The sequence below is a fragment of the Lissotriton vulgaris genome, chromosome 1_2, assembly GCF_964263255.1.
Source record: "Lissotriton vulgaris chromosome 1_2, aLisVul1.2, whole genome shotgun sequence".
Classification (NCBI taxonomy): Eukaryota; Metazoa; Chordata; class Amphibia; order Caudata; family Salamandridae; genus Lissotriton; species Lissotriton vulgaris.
Genome location: NC_141686.1, coordinates 354,186,984 through 354,209,901, shown reverse-complemented (window position 1 = coordinate 354,209,901; position 22,918 = coordinate 354,186,984). Strand labels below are relative to the sequence as shown.

General features: G+C 45.7%; 2 protein-coding genes across 2 annotated transcripts in view; one reads left to right on the top strand and one right to left on the bottom strand.

Moving 5' to 3' along the window:
- Positions 1 to 22,918, top strand: part of LOC147736800 (uncharacterized) — a 433,099-nt gene that overhangs the window by 399,387 nt on the left and 10,794 nt on the right.
- Positions 4,921 to 6,570, bottom strand: LOC147736801 (uncharacterized). Its single transcript, XM_086953500.1, has one exon. It carries the CDS (start codon positions 6,568 to 6,570, stop codon positions 4,921 to 4,923), a length of 1,650 nt encoding a protein of 549 aa, XP_086809626.1.

The following is a 22,918-nucleotide window of genomic DNA, read 5'->3' as shown; positions in this document are numbered from 1 at the left end:
GTCACCCAGTTGCTTGCAGTACTCAAGTACCAAATCATCAGAAATGTTCAATAATTTGTATCCTGGTACCCATGCTTGTCTCATCACTCTTCCCATCAGGATTTCATGAGGGCTCAGGCTTGTGTTTCGGTCTGGAATACTTCTGAGTCCCATCAGAACAAGAGGTAAGGCATTTATCCAGTTCATGCCTGTAGAATCACACATCTTTCCTAATCCTGATTTTATAGTGCCATTTATTTGCTCCACCACTCCAGAAGCCTCTGGACGATATGCACAGTGCAGTTTTTGTGTGATCTTGAATGCTTTACAGAGCTGATCGATTACCTCATTCTGAAAATGTTTGCCTCTATCTGATTCAATTGTGACTGGCACCCCGAACCTAGGTATCAATTCTCTGAGTAACAATTTGGCTACTGTTATGGCATCACTTTTCTTGGCAGGGTAGGCTTCCACCCATTTGGAAAACAGGTAGACAATGACAAGGACATATCTCATTCCCTCACAACGAGGCATGGTGATGAAGTCAATCTGTACTCTTACAAAGGGACCCCCTGATTTCCCAATCTTTCCCAATTCAACTACTGTTCTTTTTCCAGCGTTGAACTGCTGACATGTCAAGCACCTCTGGCAGAGTGATTCTGCTACCTTCCTGAACTTCGGATTGAACCATGTTTGTTGGAAAACTAGAACCATGGCATCCCTACCAGTGTGTGAATCTCCATGTATCAGCCTTGCCATGGAAGCAAGCAGATGTCTAAGCAACACAGGCATACCATTTGGGCCCACAATGACACCATCCTCACTTCTCTGTCGACAACCAAGTTTCCTCCATTTTTCTTTCTCTTTCGATGGCACAGCATGCTGCCAATCTCTCAATTCTTCCCAGGTAGGCACCTCTTCAAACACCATAAGTTGGCAGCTGTTTCCAGGTCCCCCAGTTTAATATTTACAGACATGCGATTTCTGGCACAATGTTTTGCCACCTCATCAGAAAATTGATTTCCCAAAGTTACAGGGTCAAGGCCAGATTTGTGAGCCGCACATTTGACCACTGCCAATTCCTTTGGTAATTGGATTGCTTCTAGTAAATCCTGTACAATTTTTCCATTTCTGATTGGAGTGCCTGATGAAGTCAGAAACTCCCTTTGTAGCCACAATTGGCCGAAGTCATGCACAACCCCATAACAGTACTGACTGTCAGTATACACTGTTATTCTTTTGTTTTTTCCCAATTTGCAAGCTCTTGTTAATGCAATCAATTTGGCTACTTGTGCAGACTTCACTCCAAATAAACAAGATGCTTCTTTAATGTTGTTTACAGAGACTACAGCATAGGCAGCACTTAGGCCTGCTAGTTCGTGTCTCATACATGAGCCATCCACGAACCACTCCTCGTCTTTTACATGCAAAGGCACTTCCTTAATGTCTGGGCGTGGTTTTGTACTGAATTCTGTCAGGTCAATGCAGTCATGCTCGTTCTCTCCCTCGGCTTCCATAATCATTGAGTCAGGGAGCAGGGTAGCTGGATTCAGGATATTACACCGGGTAATGACTACATTTGCAGCACCCACGAGAATCCTATCGTATTTAGTCAGCCGACTAGGGGTGAGATACTGGGTCTTAGTATGGGTCAGTAAAATTACAACTGCATGTGGAACATACACAGTTACAGGATGTCCCATAACAATGGATTCACTCTGTTCTAAACTCGTGCAGGTTGCAGCTACTGCTTTCAGACACCCAGGTAATCCAGCAGCCACTGGATCCAAAGTGGGAGAAAAATATGCCACTGGGCGTCTAGTCAACCCATGTTCCTGAGTTAGGACTGACAGTGCACAATTATCTCGGGTGTCACAGAACAGTGCAAATTCCTTGGAATAGTCAGGCATACCTAGTGCAGGAGCTGGGATCACTGAAATAATATCTACTACCAAAATATCGAGTTCCCAAAATATCGATGACAAAATATCGAGGGACATAATATCGACTTTCTATCTTCACTAAGGTAAGTACAAAAGTATCGCCTTTAAAATATCGAGTGTTAAAAATATAGACTGTCAAAATATCGTTTTTTTATGTCTTTAAAATAAGTTAAAACTATTATAATATTACATATATTTAATATAAACATTGTTAAAATTATTAAATAAATGTAACATTATTACATAATTATTGTAAATTTAAAAATTAAAAATTAATAAAAATAATACATATATATATATAAATACATGTTATTAATAAAACATATAGAATATATTTACCGTGGCATAGCAAAAGGTTTACATTTCATGTAACCACTCCAGTGGGTGCTACATTGCAGAGATCGTTGGATAGCGTAGGGGTAAAAATTACTATTCCCACTCCAGTGGGTGCTACAGTAGAGAAAGCGTACGCCTGTACCCCAAAAACCCAAAACTGACCCTGAACCCTAAAAATATCCCTGTACCCCAAAAACCCAAAACTGACCCTGAACCCTAAAAATACCCCTTTACCAAAAAACCCAAAACTGACCCTGAACCCTAAAAATACCCCTTTACCCAAAAACTGAAAACTGACCCTGAACCCTAAAAATACCCCTTTACCCAAAAACTGAAAACTGACCCTGAACCCTAAAAATACCCCTTTACCCAAAAACTGAAAACTGACCCTGAACCCTAAAAATACCCCTTTACCCAAAAACTGAAAACTGACCCTGAACCCTAAACATACCCCTTTACCCAAAAACAGAAAACTGACCCTGAACCCTAAACATACCCCTTTACCCAAAAACTGAAAACTGACCCTGAACCCTAAAAATACCCCTTTACCCAAAAACTGAAAACTGACCCTGAACCCTATAAACACACAACCCGCTACAGAAAATAAATTAAAAAAATTAATTATTTATCAATTGTTTATTTTAAATTAATTACCAATTATATTTTAATTATTTACCAATTATTATTTATTTAACAATTAGATTAAATTTACATAATTAATTATTTATAATTAAATTACTTCCCACCCTATTCCCCTATAAACACACAACCCGCTACAGAAAATAAATTACTAAAAATTATTTATTTATCAATTAATCATTTTTAATTAATTAACTATGATATTTTAATTAATTACCAATTATTATTTAAGTAACAATTACATTAAATTTACATAATTAATTATTTATAATTAAATTACTTCCCACCCTATTCCCCTATAAACCCACAACCCCTACAGATTTATATTACTCAAATATTATTAAATATTAATAACTTACCTTATTTTCAATATTTTTGTTGTCTATATTTTTTCTAGTCTATATTATGTCTAGTCTATATTTTTGATTCGATATTTTGGCTATTCTAGTCGATATTAGTCGATATTTTTGTTGTCTATATTTTGTCTAGTCTATATTTTGTCCAGTCTATATTTTTTACTCGATATTTTGTCCAATCGATATTTTGGACTCGATATTATGTCTGTTTACCCAGGAGCTGTACACAGACAATCTCGTAATTTAGTAAATGCTGTTAAGCTTTTATCATCCCATTCCACTGGGTCCTTTTCACCTTTCTTTGTCATTTTTATCAAGGGCTTTGCCAGGACTGCAAATCCCACAATCCATTGCCTGCAGTAACCTACAACTCCAAGGAACATCCTGACTTCTTTCTGTGTACGGGGTAACTGCATCTTTTGAATTATTTTGACTCTCTCCGAGGTGACTTTTCTGATGCCTTTTTCTATCTGGTGCCCTAGATATTTCACTGACTTTGTACAGAACTGCAATTTGTCAGGGGATACTTTATGTCCTTTTTCACTTAGATGATTCAGTAAAGCAATAGTGTCAATAACACAATCCCTATGACTCTTAGACGCCACCAAGAGGTCGTCTATATACTGCACTAAAACAGACTTTCCAGGTAAGACTAAAGATTCAAGGCACTTTTTCAGGATCTGATTAAAGATAGAGGGGCTTTCTGTGTACCCCTGGGGAACACGATTCCAGACATACATGTGACTGTCGAAAGCAAATGAGAAAAGAAATTTGCTGTCTGGATGCAATGGGATCGAAAAGAATGCGTGACAGAGGTCAATCACAGTGAACCACTCAGCATCCCAAGGAATCTGATACAGGATCACTGCTGGGTTTGGAACAATGGGACAACAAGGAACCACAATTTTGTTTACTTTTCTCAGGTCCTGTACTACTCTGTATTTGCCACTAGGTTTCTTGATTCCAATTATGGGTGAGTTACACGGGCTACTCATCACCTCCTGTATGATGTTTGCTTCTAGCAATCTTTTTATTTCAATAGCAACTCCAGCTCTCACTTCTGCACTCATTTTATATGGTTTGGTATTGGGGTAAACTGCATTTTCTTTCATTGCTATTTGTATGGGGTCTACATTTGCCATCAATCCTACATCCTTTCCAGTAAAATCCCATACTTCTGGTTTCACTGTCTTTTGGAGTTCTTCAGGTAAGTCTTGTATAGTCATTTGTTTAATTTCTGAGTCAGGTCTGATTAACATTAGTTTGTATATGCCATCTTCGTCTGGGGTTTGAATTTCGACGCCTTTTGGTGAGCAAAAGATGGTACGGTTCATTTTGCACAACAAGTCACGTCCCAGTAAGTTTACTGGACTGGTATCACAAACTACAAATCTATGCATTTCTTTGAAGTTCCCTATTGTGATCTCCATGGGTTCAGTAACTGGGGTACTAATCAATTGATTAGATACACCCACTACTTGGATTGCTTCTCCCGAGAGGGGTAGGTTTGGAACGTCCGCTGTTCTCACAGTAGAACGGGTAGCACCAGTGTCCAATAGAAAGGTGACATCATTTCCATCAACCCTTCCTTCAATGTATGGCCCTGACTGGTCTACCGGCAAGGAGGCGCCAAGTACGCACTCCTCGTCCTCCCCTCTCAGGCCCCGTCAGTATTGATCGTCACAGAGAAAAGTATCATTCAACAAAAACTGCGAAGTTGCTGCATTTCTACTCTCATCGCCTCCCCAGATCTCTATGTCATCGCCCTGTGGTGATTTTCCCTTATAATTTGGTTTTGGTGCTCGGGGCAATTGACTTGCCTTTACCTGATGCTGGGTCTTTCTTGGCTTTTCATTCTGTGTCTGTGGAGTTAAATCAGGGGTATTATCATGCTGTAAATATGGGCACTCGTCTCTCCAATGCCCAATTTCTCCGCACTGGTGGCAGGGAAATTTCTTTTTAGCTTCCTCTCTGCTCATTTTTACTTTGGGCTTTCCCCCACCCCCAGAGCCTTGATTTTGGGTATTCTTATTCAATTTATTCAATTGTTTTTCCTGTTGTTCTGCCAACTTTACCTGTGCCCACATGACCTTTTCCTTCAAAGCCTTTCGCTTTTCTGCCATCTCGTCCTCACAGTACTTTGCATACCGTAGGACCTCATCCATTTTCTTAGACTGCCAACAAATTTTGTTATCTTTGATCCATTGACAAATTTCGGGTCTTAAACCGTTTACAAACCTGTAAATGAAGTGGGTCATGTCCTTCATCTCGATGTTATCTATACCACTGTAAGTTTTGAACACCTGCAACAGTCTCTCATAAAAGGAATGCACAGTCTCGTCCCTTACCTGTGTGGTTCTATCTATCTTGGTCCAATCAGTTTCCTTGGCAGGCACCTTTTGCTTCAGGTGTAATATTACCTGATCATATTTTTTCATCACATCATCAGAAGGTGCTCCTGTGTTAGGGTCCCTCGGGTACTCCTCACTAGGCCAACCAATGGCAATCTTACACTCGGTCCATAAATCCACAGGGACCACTATATCGAAAAACCCATCCAAGTCTTTCCATAGGCATTTTTGCACCTTTACAAACCTTTCCACCTGTCTGTACCAGTCCACAGGTTTTTCTCGCAATTTCGGAAAGTCATTTGTAAAGGACACAATATCCTGTCTGGACCAAGGGACGTGCACATATTTTCCACCTGGCACTTCGCGCATGGGGTATAACTGTTCTGGCTTGCCAGCTTCCTTTAGAACGAATTCAGGAGTCGCTTGTTTGGATCGAGCCTCATCTTTTTTCCTGGCCCACCTGGCTTTCCATCTTTCTACATCTCCCCATTTCTGCAATACTGTTAATAACTCTTTGACCTGTGCCTTCTTCCCTGACACATTAAGGTTTTCCAGATCTTTGTCTGAGAAATCTGCTCTGTATGGTTTTTGCAAAGGTTTCGATTTTGAAATATCTATTCCCATACTAGCTGCAGTGTCTGTCAGCTTTTCATGGAGTACTCTGGCATTACGGGTAAGACTCTTGCAGATAAACAGCAGCTTTTCCTCAGAGTAGGTATTTAACCGGTCTAATCCTACATTTCGTGCCATCAGTTCTTCTATTTCTACTCTCAGTTTGTAGAGATCTAAAGGTTTCGACTGAGGAGTTTGTTTTTCCAACTCTCGACTCCATCTTTCAATTTCTTCAGGAGTCACTAATGTGACACTCTTAGTACCCGAAGTCGATTCCATTTGAATCTCCCTCGTGTTAAAAGGATTATGTCTTTTCTGCATCCTTTTTCCGGTATCCCTGATCGGCAGATCCATTAACGAGACCTCAGACTCACATTCACTTGTCTGGTCATCCACAATTAAGGGCTCTGGTCTCGGCTGTGCTACAACTGGAGTTTTTGGACTCCCTTGTCGGTCCCCATACAACGGAACCACTGGTCCAATAGTTACCGGGATAGTCAAAGCCTCAGGGCTTGTATTTAACTGGGAGATTTTCTGAATTATTTAGTTTCTTTGTTTGGCTAGAGCCTCTCGCTCCTTTTCTTCCAATAACCTGTCTAGAGATCTCTCATGTATTATTTGCGGGGTCAGAGTTGGAGCACAACTCGGAGCAGTGGGATGCGTTTCACTGGGTCCTCCACCATAATTAGGTTTTGAGAACAAACTTCCTGTGCCTACAGATCTTGATTCTTCCTCATATGGAGGTCTTGAGAACGGACTCCCTGAAATTGAAGGTCTTTCCTCGCCTACGTAGGGAAGTCTGGAACAAAAGTCTCTTTCGCGTGAGTATCTTGCCTCCCCACTAGCTGGTATTTTTGGATAAATATCTCTCGCATCCATAGGTCCTAAGCTCTCGGTATAGGGAGGTATTTGACAACCTCCTCCTACACTTGCAGATCCGGCCTCATCCTGGGGAGGAGGTCTTCGGGAATGATCCCCTTCACTGGAAGGTCGGTGTCCTTCATTATAAGGAGGCGGACTTCTTATAAACATATCGTCTAACAATCATCATCCGACTCCCCAATGGGCACCCAATGTTTACCTCTTTCTGTCCTCTTCCCCCCTGTAGGAGGACCCTCCGCTGGCATCATTGGAAACAGTCCTTCTACAATCATATTCTGTCTCCACTGTTTCATCCTTTTACTTCTGGTTTCTTGTTTTACTTTCGGATAAAATTTTGTTAACCCTTTGTCTAATCGGGGTCTGTCTCTTTCAAAAGCTTTGATTTCCCATTCCTCTAGTGCTTCGTATTGCGTTAACCTAGGTCTGGGATGTAAATCATTCATTCGGGTTCTTAAATTAAATAGAATCCTGCCATTAAAGGTACCTTCTAACGGGAAAGCCAAAATTCCGTCATCTTTTGTGTATTCCGCCCAGTTTTCCAACCATACACACGTGTTGTACCCTTTATCAAACATCATGAAAGATGCGGGAGTATTGGGTGGCGGTAGGACAACACCTTCTCTAGTTTTAATCGGCTTATCTTTTTTGAAATAATTTTTCACCTTATTTACAAGAGACAATTTTCTCTTATTTCCGTACATAATGCTGGAGTTGTGACCTTTCCACTGATCTTTCTCAAAACCTAGATACCTGGGATCCGGTCTAGTCTCTGGCATATACGTGTGCCACATTCAATTTCCTGTGAGCGACTTTGTTTACAAAATTCACTCCCAATCCAAGTACGTCTCTTAATTTCGTGCGACCAATGAAATGCACGAGTTCAATAATCTTGACCAATGGGTGCGCGTCCTCTTCGTGAAACAGTTCTCACGCTTCGGCACTCACCCCTCCTTTACAATTCCAGCTCCGCTACACACCCGCTGCGTCTACCAATCCCAGCGCGGCTCGGAGTGACGTCAGAGCAGCTTCGCAACTGACTCCCTCCTTCACAAGGTAACGGAAACTTTCTTTCTAAAGTGCTAGTGCTTGGTTATTTAACAACGAATACACATTCGCCACTGTACTCAAGTGTCTAGACAGTAAAGATTTGTTTCACTGCAAGTAAAACTACTTCTATTTACTTTTCACACACTACGGATAGATCTCTTCTGCCTACCCTTCACTCAAGCATTAGGGAACCTGCTACTTCCCTAGACTCATCCATTTTTCCGGGATATATCTGAGCCTAAAGTTTCACCAGCGAATCCTTTGCTATCACCCAAGCTCCGACGAACCTGCTACTCCTTCCGGTGTGACCTTTACTAGGTTATGTCACAATAGAAGTTTTGCCAGCGAACTCGTTGCTATCATTTATTCAAACATACATTCAGAAAAAAAAACCCTAGTTAGTGCTTCCAGTTCTACCTAACCTGCACCAACCTTCCTTAAGTCAGTGACCTCAAAGCAAGTGGATTCTCTTCACCACTCGCTATTCAATTCCCCAGGGATTTCCAACAAACATAAAACACTTTATTAACAAATGGATTAGTACATATATCAATATAACAATAAGAAAAGAAATTTAAACATTTCATAATTTCCCAAAGTAAACATTTCACGTGAGTGATCAATTCACAAAAAACGGTTTACCTCTGTAGCAGCAATAAAATTTCGTTAGCAGCATCCAACTTATCTAGCTTTACTAGTCCTACCTAACTTTAACTAGTCCTTAACCATTTCCTCTTTTACCAGAAAATTACTGATAGAGATCGCAGGTCACCCGACCAACAATTTACCATATATGTTTCGGGCCCATAACTTCAATTCACCAGATACATTAATCAGATGACCTTACAATCTACTACCAGTACCCCTGAGTCCTTCCTATTTTATTCTAGTGTACCCGACTTACCATCCACCGTTACGGGTACCTATGACCATGATAGATCAATGAGCTAGCTGTGAAAGAAAGGCAGGCAAAACTCAAACCCAACTTCGTATAAATTTTGAATATTTCTAAAATGACCACGGACAACTGGAAAGTTTTAAAAGTTTATCTTAGAATTCATTTTCTGAGAGCATACAGTTTATTACAAGTAGACAGTCTATAATCAGGATAACGAAAAGCACATAACCATACAGGAAAAATATAAGGGCAATCATTTAAGATATGTATAATGGAGAAGCAGGGAACACGCTAAAGATAAAACTCTAGAATGGACATCTATAAACAGGAATTATACTATTGGGACGTACTTCATGAATATGTGTGGAAAATTTGGGAAATCTTAAACGTCTATAGAAAGGGTACAAAGCGGAACACGCTATTGTTAGCAATTTACTTCAAGCAGTTTTATAAGAAAAAAATCATAAATCACTTCTATAACTCATAAACGGTATGTAGAGAATAAACTTAAAAGATAGGGAAACATTGGAACATGCTATTGGAAAAAATAAACGTATGACTTTTAGAAAAAATGGTTGCGGAAAGCATGGAAAATTAACGTATGCAAAGGTATGTCTTTATTGAAGCAAAGACAGAAAAAATAGAAGGTGCAGTATAGAGTTCTCAGCAATATATATTTACCTAGAATGGTGCGAAAACCAACCCTTGCCACGGATCAGTCAAGGACAGGAAATACCCCAAGGAAGGACAGTCATCGACGGGACAGCAGGAGCAGAATGGACACCCCAGGACAGGACAGGAAAACCAGATTAGGATCAGGACAGGCCCACCAAGGCACGACCAGCACCCGCAGTTCGGAAGCAACGCCTGCGCTCCACCCTCTCTGCAGCTATCAGTCAGAACCCCGATTGGGTCAGCGAACTCCCCAGCAAAGTGCTCCGCCAGCACTTAAGGTTTGCTAAAACCTTTGAGTCTATGGTCAAATTCGGACAGAGTGCTCCGCAGCGCTCTGTAAATTCAGTCTCCTATTGAGTGCGTTGTGTGGTAAATAAAATTACCGTACTATTTTTCCGTATAATTAATGATAATAAAAAGAATAGCTCAATCAAATGAGAGGCAGAGTCCGTGGTATCTGAGTCATACGGGCTTTAATAAAAAGGCTCGAGCCAGTGGAAATCAGGTTCCATCACCACTAAGGTTCAGGAAGGGATATGCAATGATGTCCATGATGTCAACGTTTTATTAACAGTACACAATATATATAGTAAAACTGTACAATGGTGATGGATACAGTAGGCGTGACAAGTGGAAAGAAAAAGATAAGAACATATGTGCGTTGCAAGAAGGCGTGCACAAGGGCGTACATGGAGGTGTATGCTGGAAACGTCACAGAAAGTATCATAGGTGGGTGGATGCATAGAGGGGGTTATATGGGCAGCTGGAACCTTTAACCTACTTGTGCGCGCAAAACTGATCATGACGTGTGACTGAGGAGAGCTGGGGGCTGACTTCTAGCACGAGTAGAGGAGACAGAAGTCTGGGATGTCAGAACGACCTGTACCTTTAACATATCTGATATCTTGTGTTTGGAGTACATGTTGCTTGATTCTAAAGCCCATCAGGGCAAAGGCTGCTTGTCACTAAAGACTAGTGTATGCATATATTTCTTTATGTACTGCATGGGGCTGCGAGTCTTCTATGGAAACTGGTTCAGTAAATCACTTGCATGGAGACAGAGAGGCTGGACTATATCTTTTACAGGCAGGATATGTTTATCCTGTTCGTTAGCTAGGAATGTGGATCAGGGGAGCTGAACTGATAACTGGAGGCAAAATACCATCTTGGCAGGCAGGCCAGGCTGAGCCGGGCACCGCGTTGCTTGGCAGGAAATAAGGGAAGGGTCAGGGATGCAGGCGGGGCTGCAGCTTACGGAGTGTTTCAGGAGGCTTGAGGCCTGGACTTGTGTCCGGGCCCTGTGGAGCCTTAGAAACGTGTGCATCTCGATAATTTAACGTGCACCATGTAAACACGTTGGCAACATAGGCTTAAAAGCCATAATATCGTTGCTTTCATGGAGGACTTGGTAGATAACATGTTAACGTTGGACGCAAATGCATATGCGTCTTCATATTCGGTCATGGAGGGAAAATACATGTACTTCATGCACGTGTACATGGAACATTGGGGTACACGATAGGGGACATACTTGACCATAAAAATTCCAAATACCTCATTCCCTCCTTGTCCCCTACGTTCCCTTCAAGATATATCTATTTTCATGAGTCCATCTATCTGTTCATATAACATCATCTGCTCATCTTTTCTCATACGGGATCTGGAACGTGAACTTGGACTAGGACGAGGAATACATGCTGTAGCACACAAGCCGCAAATCGCTGGCCCACATTGTAAGCATAGACAACAACTGAATACTATGAGCAGTATGATTCCTAGGAACGACAGTACTTTCCATCCCCAAGCTGATATCACACTCCAGAGCCAACCGGACCAAGTCCAGGTGCCTGGATTCTGGTGTAGCTGATGAGCTATTTCATGAAGCCTGGTTATTGCTTTGTAGACTTATGGTGCGTTATTAGGAATAAACACACTGCAACTAGATCCGATGACTCTACAAGTCCCGCCCCTATCGGCCAGGATGACGTCAAGGACGAGACGATTTTGAAGAACAACAAGTCTCATAGCAGACTGTTCCTCTGTTAAGTTACCTAGGGCAGAAGTAGTCTCATTTACTACAGCTTCAAGGGTTCTTGTTAACCTGCGTATTAGTTTACTATTTGAGACAGTACCTAGAAAAGGAAAGAATCCTTTATTGAAATCCGTATACTGTTCCAAGGTAGTTTCAGTCTGGTCGACAATTGGGGACTCTCTCTTTTGTCTAACGTGAGTGAGATGGGAATTTCGGTAATAGTCGGATGTGGCCAGGAAAACAGGTGGCAGTAAGAATGCAATATAACATGTTCCATCCCAGTCTAGTGGTAAACGTATATAGGCTGTCTGGCCACAAATGAAATACGAATGGCGGGAAGCTTTGAAAGTAGACTTGCCATTATCACTGAATTCGACCACAGTAGTACAGTCACTGTGTCCTAGATGTACTGAACCATTCTTTTTGACGCATAATTCACCTTTTACTGGTAAGACGGATATTGATGGCAAGTCCGGATTGGTCTCGGATTGGACATTCAGAATCATGAGGTTAAGTGTAAAATTACCTAATCCATACACTTCATTTTCTAGATCGGTCCCTGTCCTTTGTGGAAGACCTTCCTCGTCTGGGAAACATGCCTTATTCATAACTGTGTTCAGATTTCCCCATATCCAATTGCCCTGGGAAACTTTGGATTCACTGTCTAAAGAGGATATTAAACTGAACCATGCACCACAGGAACCATTATGTGTAAACGGATAAGGAAAGAGGGGCAGAGCTCCATTGTAGTTCTGATAGGGAGGGAGTCGGCCACATATCCAACAATTAGTGGCATTGCTGGTCTGGTGATAATGGTGTAACATACGGATGAATGTATTGTTGCGCAGCGCAAGTCGATAAGACAACTCGTGAGGGGGCAAGTCACTGAAAGTATGCTCGATAGTGTTATTAGAGAAAGAATGTGCATGTGAACCAATAGGAAAGAAAATATGTAACATCCAACTTATGCAGATTATCGTAAGACTCAGAAAAAACATGAAAAGTTACGTAATAATGCAACGACTTCGGAGATTTTTACAATATGTCTCTTTCTTGATCTCCTGTCTGTCTCTCTCTCTATTGGGGTCTATCTTATACATGTCAGGAACCTGTCTAACCGCTTCACCCAGGAGGGGACTTAAACAATTAAACTGTCTGACTTACTAGACCTCAGCTTTGACTTGTACTCCTGCTGCGGAGTTTTCTCTAACAGGGGGAGTTTAGTATCAGTGTCTGGAATGGGGCAGTCCTTGAAAAAAGTCTTTGGACACGGTCCATAAAAGCGCTTGATATGACTGGAATGAAGCCAGCCTTTTCTTCCTTCCAGCTTTACGGCGGTCCTTGTTGTCATCAGAACGTGCTTCGGTTCCTTCCAGCGGGGCTCCAGAGGGCTTGAGCGATCAAAATTGCGAACCAGGACTAGATCACCAGGGACGATCTCGTGCGGTTTCACCTGGGTGTTGTCAGGGAAGGCTGCCGCGACCTGTGAACGACAAGATTGTAGTGCAGACATCAAGGAAGCCAGGTAATCTGTCAGCATAGAACTGTCAACATCAGTAATCTTACGGGGCATAGGCGTCCCCCACATATTCGGAGGCCTGCCGAAGACCACCTCATACGGGGATAGCCCTGTCCTAGAATGAGCTACCATTCGCATGTAAAAGAGGGCAACTGGCAAAGCTACCATCCAATCTACACCTTTTTCTGCACACACTTTAGCAAGACGGGTTTTCAGAGTCTGATTGTGTCGCTCGACGAGACCAGCTGCCTCTGGATGTCGAACACAGTGGAATTTCCATTGATAGCCTAACAGGAGTGATACCTGTTTCATGAGCTCGGACGAGAATGGCTGACCATTATCTGAATATACGACACGGGGCAAACCGTACCGTGGGAAGAATTCACGAACCAACTGCTTGGCAGTGGTCACAGCTGTGTAATCTGGGACTGGATATGCTTCTGTCCATCTGGATAGGGCACATACGACTACTAGGACGTACTTGAATCCTCGGCATCTGTCCATCTGGATATAATCCATTTGAAGGACTTCAAAAGGATGGTCAGGAGGATGAAATCCACCTTGTTCCACGGGAATACCTTTTCCTGGATTGAACTGACAATAGATCATGCAGGTACGCACTTTCTGTTTTGCTGCTGCTCGTAAATGCTTGTTAAACCAGAGGTTCTGTAAACTGTCTAACATAGCTTTCTCTCCTAAATGCGCTGGACTATGTGCTGTATTAATGATAACTTGAACCATAGAGTCGGGGAGAAACCATGTGGTTTTTCCCTTCGTCACCCATCCTTGATCTGTCTGGACCCCTCCTTGTTCAGTCCATTTCTTGATTTCGTCTGGAGTAGCATGTGTCTGTATGTCAAGTACATCTTGTGTGGGATCCCTAACTGTCATGCAATGTATCAGTCAATCAATCAATCAATCAATCAAAGACATTTATAGAGCGCACTGCTTACCCGTAGGGTCTCAAGGCGCTTAGGGGGGGGGGGGTGCCGTTACTGCTCGAACAGCCAGGTCTTGAGCTTCTTCCTGAAGGAGAGGTGGTCTTGGGTCAGGCGCAGGTCGGTCGGGAGGGAGTTCCAGGTCTTGGCGGCCAGGTAGGAGAAGGACCTTCCTCCTGTTGTCGCTCTACGGATGCGTGGGACGGCGGCGAGGGCGTGGCTGGCTGATCGGAGGTGGCGTTTGGGAGCGTAGAAGTTGATTCGGTTGTTGAGGTAGCTCGGGCCTTGATCGTGTAGGGCTTTGTGTGCGTGGGTGAGGAGACGGAAGGTGATTCTTTTGTTGACGGGGAGCCAGTGCAGGTCTCTCAGGTGCCCGGAGATGTGGCTGTAACATGGGATGTTGAGGATGAGTCTGGCTGAGGCGTTCTGGATCCGCTGAAGTCTCTTCTGGAGCTTGGCGGTGGTTCCGGCGTAGAGGGCGTTGCCGTAATCCAGTCGGCTGGTGACGAGGGCCTGGGTGACGGTCTTCCTGGTCTCCATGGGGATCCACCAGAAGATCTTCTGTAGCATGCGCAGGATGTTGAAGCACGCCGAGGAGACGGCGTTGACTTGCTTGGTCATGGAGAGGGAGGAGTCCAGGATGAATCCCAGGTTGCGTGCGTGGTTAGTCGGTTTGGGTGCGGTGCCCAGGGCGGGGGGCCACCAGGAGTCGTCCCAGGCGGTGGGCGAGGAGCCCAGGATGAGGACCTCCGTCTTGTCTGAGTTCAGTTTCAGGCGGCTGGTAGTCATCCACTCGGCTACCTCCTTCATCCCTTCGTGCAGGTTGGCTGTGGCGGCGGCGGGGTTGTTGGTCAGGGAGAGGATCAGCTGGGTGTCGTCGGCGTAGGAGATTATGTTGAGGTTGTGTTGGCGTGCGATGGCCGCGAGGGGGCTCATGTAGACGTTGAAGAGGGTAGGGCTCAGCGAGGATCCTTGAGGGACGCCGCAGATGACTTCGGTGGCTTCTGACTTGTACGGTGGTAGGCGGACTCTCTGTGTTCTTCCGTCTAGGAAGGAGGCGATCCATTCCAGTGCCTTCTCCTGGATTCCGACGTTGCTGAGGCGTTGCACTAGGGTGCGGTGGCAGACAGTGTCGAAGGCCGCGGAGAGGTCTAGGAGGATGAGGGCCGCTGTTTCTCCGTTGTCCATCAGGGCTCGGATGTCGTCGCTGGCGGCGATGAGGGCGGTCTCAGTGCTATGGTTTGCTCGGAAGCCAGACTGCGAGGGGTCGAGGGATCCGTTCGTCTCGAGGAAGGCGGCCAGCTGTTTGTTGACAGTCTTCTCGATGACTTTGGCTGGAAACGGGAGGAGCGAGATTGGGCGGTAGTTCTTGAGTTCGGTGGGGTCTGCTGTAGGTTTCTTGAGAAGAGCGCTGAGTTCTGCGTGCTTCCAGCTCTCGGGGAAGGTGGTGGTGTCGAAGGAGGTGTTGATGTCCCGCAGGTGGGGTGCGATGACAGCGTCGGCCTTGTTGAAGACGTGGTGAGGGCAGGGGTCGGTCGGAGATCCGGAGTGGACGGAGTTCATCATGCGGACGGTGTCTTCGGTGCTGATCGGAGTCCAGGTTCGGAGGGCGGCGGTGGGCGGCGTTGCTGTGGTCGTGGCGTGCGTTGGTTGGGTGCTGAAGCTGTTGTGTATGTCCGCGATCTTGTTGTGGAAGTAGGAGGCGAGGGAGTTGCAGAGATCTTGCGAAGGGGTGATGTCGTTGTTTCCGGCGTTGGGGTTGGAGAGCTCTTTCACGATGTTGAAGAGTTCCTTGCAGTTGTGTGCGTTGTTGTCCAGCCGGTCCTTGAATGCAGTTTTCTTGGCGGCGCGGATCAGTTGGTGGTGCTTCCGGGTGGCGAGTTTGAGGGTGGTCTTGTTGTCCGGTGTAGGTTCCTTTCTCCAGACTTTCTCGAGGGCTCGGCAGTTCTTCTTGGAGCTCTTGAGTTCGTCGGTGAACCATGGGGCTTTCTTGCTGCCGGGTCTGCTGGGCGGGGTCCTCAGCGGGGCGAGTTCGTCGGCGCAGTTGCTGATCCACTTCGTGAGGTTGTCAGCGGCCTGGCTGGGGTTCGCTGAGCTGGCAGGAGGGTGCTGGCTCAGGGAAGCGGCGAGCTGGTCGGCTGTGATCTTGTTCCAGCTTCTACGGGCAACCTGTTGCTGGTGGTGGTGGATCGTCGTTCTCTTGAAGGTGAAGTGTACGCAGCTGTGGTCCGTCCAGTAGAGTTCTGTGGCGTGGCTGAAGGCGATGTCTTTGCTGGATGAGAAGACGGCGTCGAGTGTGTGTCCGGCGAGGTGGGTGGGGGTGCTCACCAGTTGCTTCAGTCCAAGGTTGGTGAGGTTGTCGAGCAGGGTGCTGGTGTTGCGGTCGTTGTTGTTCTCCAGGTGGAAGTTGAGGTCCCCCAGGAGGATGTAGTCAGCGGAGGGGAGGGCATGCGGGCTGACGAAGTCGGCGATGTCCTCGCTGAATTGAGTGCGTGGTCCCGGGGGTCGGTAGATCAGGGTGCCTCTGAGGGTGGTCTTCGGGTCGGTGTGGATTTGGAAATGCAGGTGTTCGGCGGTGGGTAGGGCGTTGTCGGTGCTAGTCGTGATTCGGATGGTGTTCCTGTGGATGATGGCGATGCCTCCTCCCATCTGGTTGGCGGTGCGGTCCCTCCGGGTGATCTTGTAGCCCTCTGGGATGGCGATGGCGATGTCGGGCGCAGAAGAGGCGTTCATCCAGGTCTCCGTGATGAAGGCAACGTCAGGGGCTGTGGCGTCTAGGAGGTTCCAGAGTTCGATGGCGTGTCTGTGGACGGAGCGGGTGTTGAGCAGGATGCACTTGATGTGGTTGCTGCTGGTGTTCGGCTTGGCAGGTGCTGGCACCGGGCAGGTCCGGATGCAGGTGAACTTGCAGGCGTGGCAGCTGAAGGGTCCGTGGGTGCGTCGTGGGGTGGCTCGGTAGCATCCTGAGATTCGGCCGGTGTTGAGTGCGTTGAGGGTGGCGGCGGTGTACGTCAGACGGGTGGGCAGGGGTCTTCGAGGGCCAGGGGTCCTGGCACTGGGCGCGGTCCAGGCACGGACGGGCGCAGACGGGCTTACCTTTGGCGCACCTTCGGCGCACAATCGGCGCGCCCACTGCGCGTGACCGCTGCGCGTTCGCACGGTCGCCATATATGGCGAAGTGCGCGGGGGGGCAGAGCAGCTGGGAGGCGGGAGCGGGGAGGGTACAGAAGAAAAAGGGGCGGGGTTTAGCGGCGGTGGCGGGAAGCGGGGAGGGATGACAAAGGGGGTTAACAGCAGAAAATACAGAAATAAAATACAAATTACAACAACCAGGCAATACAGAAACTTAAACACAGTTCAAGACCAAGATAGAACCAGCAGGGGCAGGTCGGGCGGCCACGGATCGCGCTGCTAGATGCAGGGGGCGTGGTCACTCGCCGGCAGCCGGGGCAGCGAGGCAGTGAGGGCGGGGAAGCACACGCAGCGGCTGGTGGCCGTGCGGCGCGGGGGTGTCCTAGAACTAGGACACACTCACCTGCGTCGCACGGTCGCCATATATGGCGAAGTGCGCGGGGGGGCGGAGCAGCTGGGAGGCGGGAGCGGGGAGGGTACAGAAGAAAAAGGGGCGGGGTTTAGCGGCGGTGGCGGGAAGCGGGAAGCGGGGAGGGATGACGAAGGGGGTTAACAGCAGAAAATACATAAATAAAATACAAATTACAACAACCAGGCAATACAGAAACTTAAACACAGTTCAAGACCAAGATAGAACCAGCAGGGGCAGGTCGGGCGGCCACGGATCGCGCTGCTAGATGCAGGTGGCGTGGTCACTCGCCGGCAGCTGGGGCAGCGAGGCAGTGAGGGTGGGGAGGCACACGCAGCGGCTGGTGGCCGTGCGGCGCGGGGGTGTCCTAGAACTAGGACACACTCACCTGTGTCGCACGGTCGCCATATATGGCCAAGTGCGCGGGGGGCGGAGCAGCTGGGAGGCGGGAGCGGGGAGGGTACAGAAGAAAAAGGGGCGGGGTTTAGCGGCGGTGGCGGGAAGCGGGGAGCGGGGAGGGATGACGAAGGGGGTTAACAGCAGAAAATACAGAAATAAAATACAAATTACAACAACCAGGCAATACAGAAACTTAATCACAGTTCAAGACCAAGATAGAACCAGCAGGGGCAGGTCGGGCGGCCACGGATCGCGCTGCTAGATGCAGGGGGCGTGGTCACTCGCCGGCAGCCGGGGCAGCGAGGCAGTGAGGGCGGGGAGGCACACGCAGCAGCTGGTGGCCATGCGGCGCGGGGTGTCCTTGAACTAGGTCTAGTGAAGTTACTTCAGTCTTTGTCATGTCAGTCGATATGTCAGTTTGAGTCTGAGCTGTAAATTTTGCTGTTCGATCTGCCAGGTCGTTACCCTGGGAAATAGTGTCTGTGACTTTAGTATGTGCTTTGCACTTCATGATGGCTATGGCTGTAGGCAAATGTATTGCTTCTAACAGAGCTTGAATGAGGGGACCATGCTGGATCTTGGCTCCATGAGAGGTCATAAAACCTCTCTCTTGCCAGAGAACACCGAAGTCGTGTATGACTCCAAATGCATAACGTGAATTTGTGTATATGTTTACTTTAAGGTTCTTGGCTCGTATACAGGCTTGGGTCAGAGCGATGAGCTCTGCTGCTTGAGCTGACAAGGTGTCAATGCGATGTGTTTCTATGACTTCAGTTTCAGTGGTCACTGCATATGCGGCCACTAACTCTCCTGTGCTTGTGCTGGTTTCGTGATTGTGTTAATGACTTCCACACAGTCATGTGGTGTAGGGTCTGTTGTAGTCGAGGGTAATAGTGTAGCAGGGTTTAACGTACTGCAGCGTCTGATCTCTATGTGTGGCTGAAACAATGTCAATTCATAACCTGTCAGTCGTGCTATAGTCAAGTGCTGAGTCTGTGTTCTGTTTAAAAGAACCTCCACGGAGTGTGGAACCTGTACTGTCAAGGGATGTCCTAACACTATGGAATCACTTTGTCTGATAGCTAAAGCTGTGGCTGCAACTGATTTTAAGCACGCAGGCAAAGCCTGGGCTACTGGATCCAATGTACATGAAAAATAAGCACAAGGCTTGTGTTGTCCTGCTTGATCTTGTGTGAGAACGGATAATGCTGTACCATCGCGTTCAGTGACAAAAAGTGTAAAAGGTTTGCTGTAACATGGTGTCGCTAAAACAGGTGCTTGACATAAGGCTTTCTTTAATTCAGCAAAAGCTTGTGTATGTTCCTGAGTCCAAGGGAGGACAGTTGAAGTCGCTGCCTCCTGTGTTGTCAACTGTATGAGTGGTTTAGCTAGATATGCATATTGGGGAATCCATTGTCTGCAGTAAGAAGTGAGTCCAATAAAAGCTCGTACCTCCTTCTGTGTCTTGGGCTGTGGAAGGTGTGCAATTAACTGGATACGATCAGGTGTTAGCTGCCTACCCCATTTATTATTATTATTATTATTATTATTTATTTTTATAAAGCGCGTAGTCACCCGGAGGTATCCCAGCGCTAAAACAAAACCTATCTCCTGAGTACAGTGGGACGGGGAGAAGGAAAAAGAGGGCGGGAGGGGTGGGAACAGCAGAGCAGGGTAAGGGCCAAGAGTGATTGATTTGGACAGCAAGTGCCCACGGTAAACCACTTGCTGGGCACAGAATTGCAGCTTCGAAGGCGACACTTTGTGTCCCTTGTCCGCCAAAAAATATAGGACTGTCAGTGATGCACGTTCACAATCTCGTTCCGTTCGGGCTGTGATCAATAGATCATCAACATACTGAAGTAGGGCAGTGTCAGTAGGCATGTGAATACTGTCTAGTTGTCGTTTCAGTGCTTGGCTATAGATGCTAGGGCTTTCTGTGAATCCTTGAGGAGCGCGTGCAAATTTGAAGCTTCGGCCATTTAAACAGAATCCGAAAAGGTATTGGCTTTCCGGATGAATGGGGACACTAAAAAAGGCGTTCTTGAGATCGATTACAGTAAAGAACGCTGCTTCTGAATCAAAAGCAAACAATAATGATGAAATGTCTGGGACCACTGGGTATTGTGGTATAATGCATTTATTTAATTCTCGAAGGTCAATCACCAGTCGATAGACTGGAGGTGCATTTGGATCAGTTCGTTTAAGAATCGGAATGATAGGGGAATTACAAACATTTGAGTCGGTTTCTACAACTACTCCTTGTGCAATGAGTTCGTCAACGATTTTCAGTAAAGCCACTACAGCATCAGGTGGTAACTTGTATTGTCGGATACGGGGCAGTACAACTCCTTGTTTGAGTGTAACTCGGTATGGTGTGATATGCATACAACCCACATCAGTTGGACCTTGTGCCCATAAATGCTCTGGTACGTTCTGTAATCTGGGATCAAAATCTCTCAACACATAATGTCCTTTAAAATCACGTAAAAATAACCTCACTCCTTCCGGAGAACAACAAATTACTGCTCCTAGAGCTTTCAGTGTTTTAATACCAAGCAAATTTTCAGGGCATGATTTTGTAAGCAACAAGTCTGTAGTACGGGACAATGGACCAACTGCTAGGGGAACTGGTTTCGACACTTCATTAACAATAGGTTTTCCTGAAAATCCAAGGGAAACATTCTGTGAGCCTGAGAGGGGTGCCCCTGGAACTTCGTCATGACTAATGGTAGTTCTGCTTGCCCCTGTGTCAATCAAAAACGTTCTGTCCTTTCCTAATAACTGACTATGTACATAAGGACCCTCTTGATCTACAGGAACCTCGATAAGAGGCAAGCCAACCTCCCTCTCTAGGCTGTTTCATGAATACTGTTGATAATCTGGGTAATCTGACTGAGCATACTGGTACATTTGTTGCGTGACATGTTGTGTTGCAGCAATGGGTTGGGGTTGCGGTACTGCTACGGTCTGATGTGTATTCTGCGTAGGTTGCACATTCCGCGGAATATTTTGCTGGACCTGATCTTGTCTAGGTCGACGCGGTCTTTCTTTCGTTTTACCAGTAGCTATATTGTGTTTCAGGATGGTACATTCATTTATATAGTGACCTGGCTGTTTACAATAGTTGCAGGTCCCTTTAACGGGAGCTGCAGGATGACTGGACTGTGTCGTACCCCTTCTCTGACCATCAGCTGGAACTGACTGAGCCACTAAAACTTTCATTTTCGTGTCTTTTATACGTCTCTGTTCATGTTCATGCTCTTCTCTAATTCGGTTCTGGTGGTACTGTAACATTTGTAACATTTGGGAAGGTGTATTAGCTTGCCAGGTACTCTCGACTTTTAGTACTCTATTTTTAACTTGTGGCAGGGAATTTTCTACTAGTTTGGTCACAAATAGATGTGGATAGGATTCACTACTCGTTTTCAGACCGCTATTTATAATAAAACATTTTTCGAACCTGGAATAAAAATCACTAGTGTCTTCATCATGTTTCTGTTTGCAGGCTGAGATTGCGTCCCAATCTTCCTTTTTAGTTGTCAATAACCTAGGCAAAACCTGTACCAATAATCCTGGTAATGCTTTGGCTTTATCCCCGAGACCAGTGCCAGGTATTCTTGTGTTTTCTTCGTTTTCCAATGCTGCCCAATCTATTTTCTTTTCTCCCACCTCCCATTCCTTTTCTTTAAGTTTTTCGTAAATACCCGCAGGCAACAGAACCTTTAACATTTTAATGATATCGGGATAAGTATATTCCCCCATGTTAAACATGTCTTTTAATTCTCGGTGAAACCCTGTTGGGTCCTTATCGTGACAAGGTATTAATTTTTTCATTTCCAATAATTCCATTTTTGTCAAGGGGGTGTGTATACGAATACTCGTTGCATTGAATCATCGGCCCTTCGGATTGGATGAACTTCTCGTAAGGGGTTTTGTCTGTCTATGTAAAAAGTCTTCCTGACTGGGGGTGGAACCGAACCAAAATGTGGAGTCAGGAGAGTACTATGCTTGTGTCGATGTTCTAGAATTACTTTAATTAGATCGGTACCTAGACCTCTCCATCTATTCAGGAGTAACTCTTCTAATACCTTATATAGGGGACCTGGATCAGAATGCTGACTTTTGTACAACGTAATGAGATGTTGAATCATGTACATACCAACTAATCGTTGTTCATCTGGGGAAAAATTCAAAAATGTTCGCGCCACTGCGTCGTCCTTATAGGCACTGGTATTGTCAGCCCATTGTACTGCTGATCGGACTAGTTCTTGTTCATCCATGGAACTAAGTTCATGGTAACCTATTCGCTGTTTCAATATTTTATCGGTGGCTTGGAATAAATGTTCAGGAGAACATTGATCTGACATAGCAGAAAGAAAACGTCTTTTGCTTTCTGGGCGTATTGGTTTGTCAAAGGGTCTTCCTCTGCCTACGTATGCTATTCTGCCTGTATCCCCTGTTTCTGTGTCATCGTCTGCTTCTGAGGCGTCAGGATTTCCATCGGCCTCCTTCTCTGCTTTTTCCCTCTCGTGTATTTCTATAATTACCTTACGGATCTTCCTGTACATGGATTCTATGCAACCCTGTTTACTATGCTTGTCATCGGCTATATTGTCACTCCATTTTATCAGGACCTTCATCTGATCCTTATCATACCCGGGCTGGTCTCGTTCTCTTATTAAACAATTTATCAAAAACCGTAAGATCATATTTTGAGTCTCTACCTTGTTATGTGCCATGGCTTCTTTAATGCTGTCTGGATTTATAG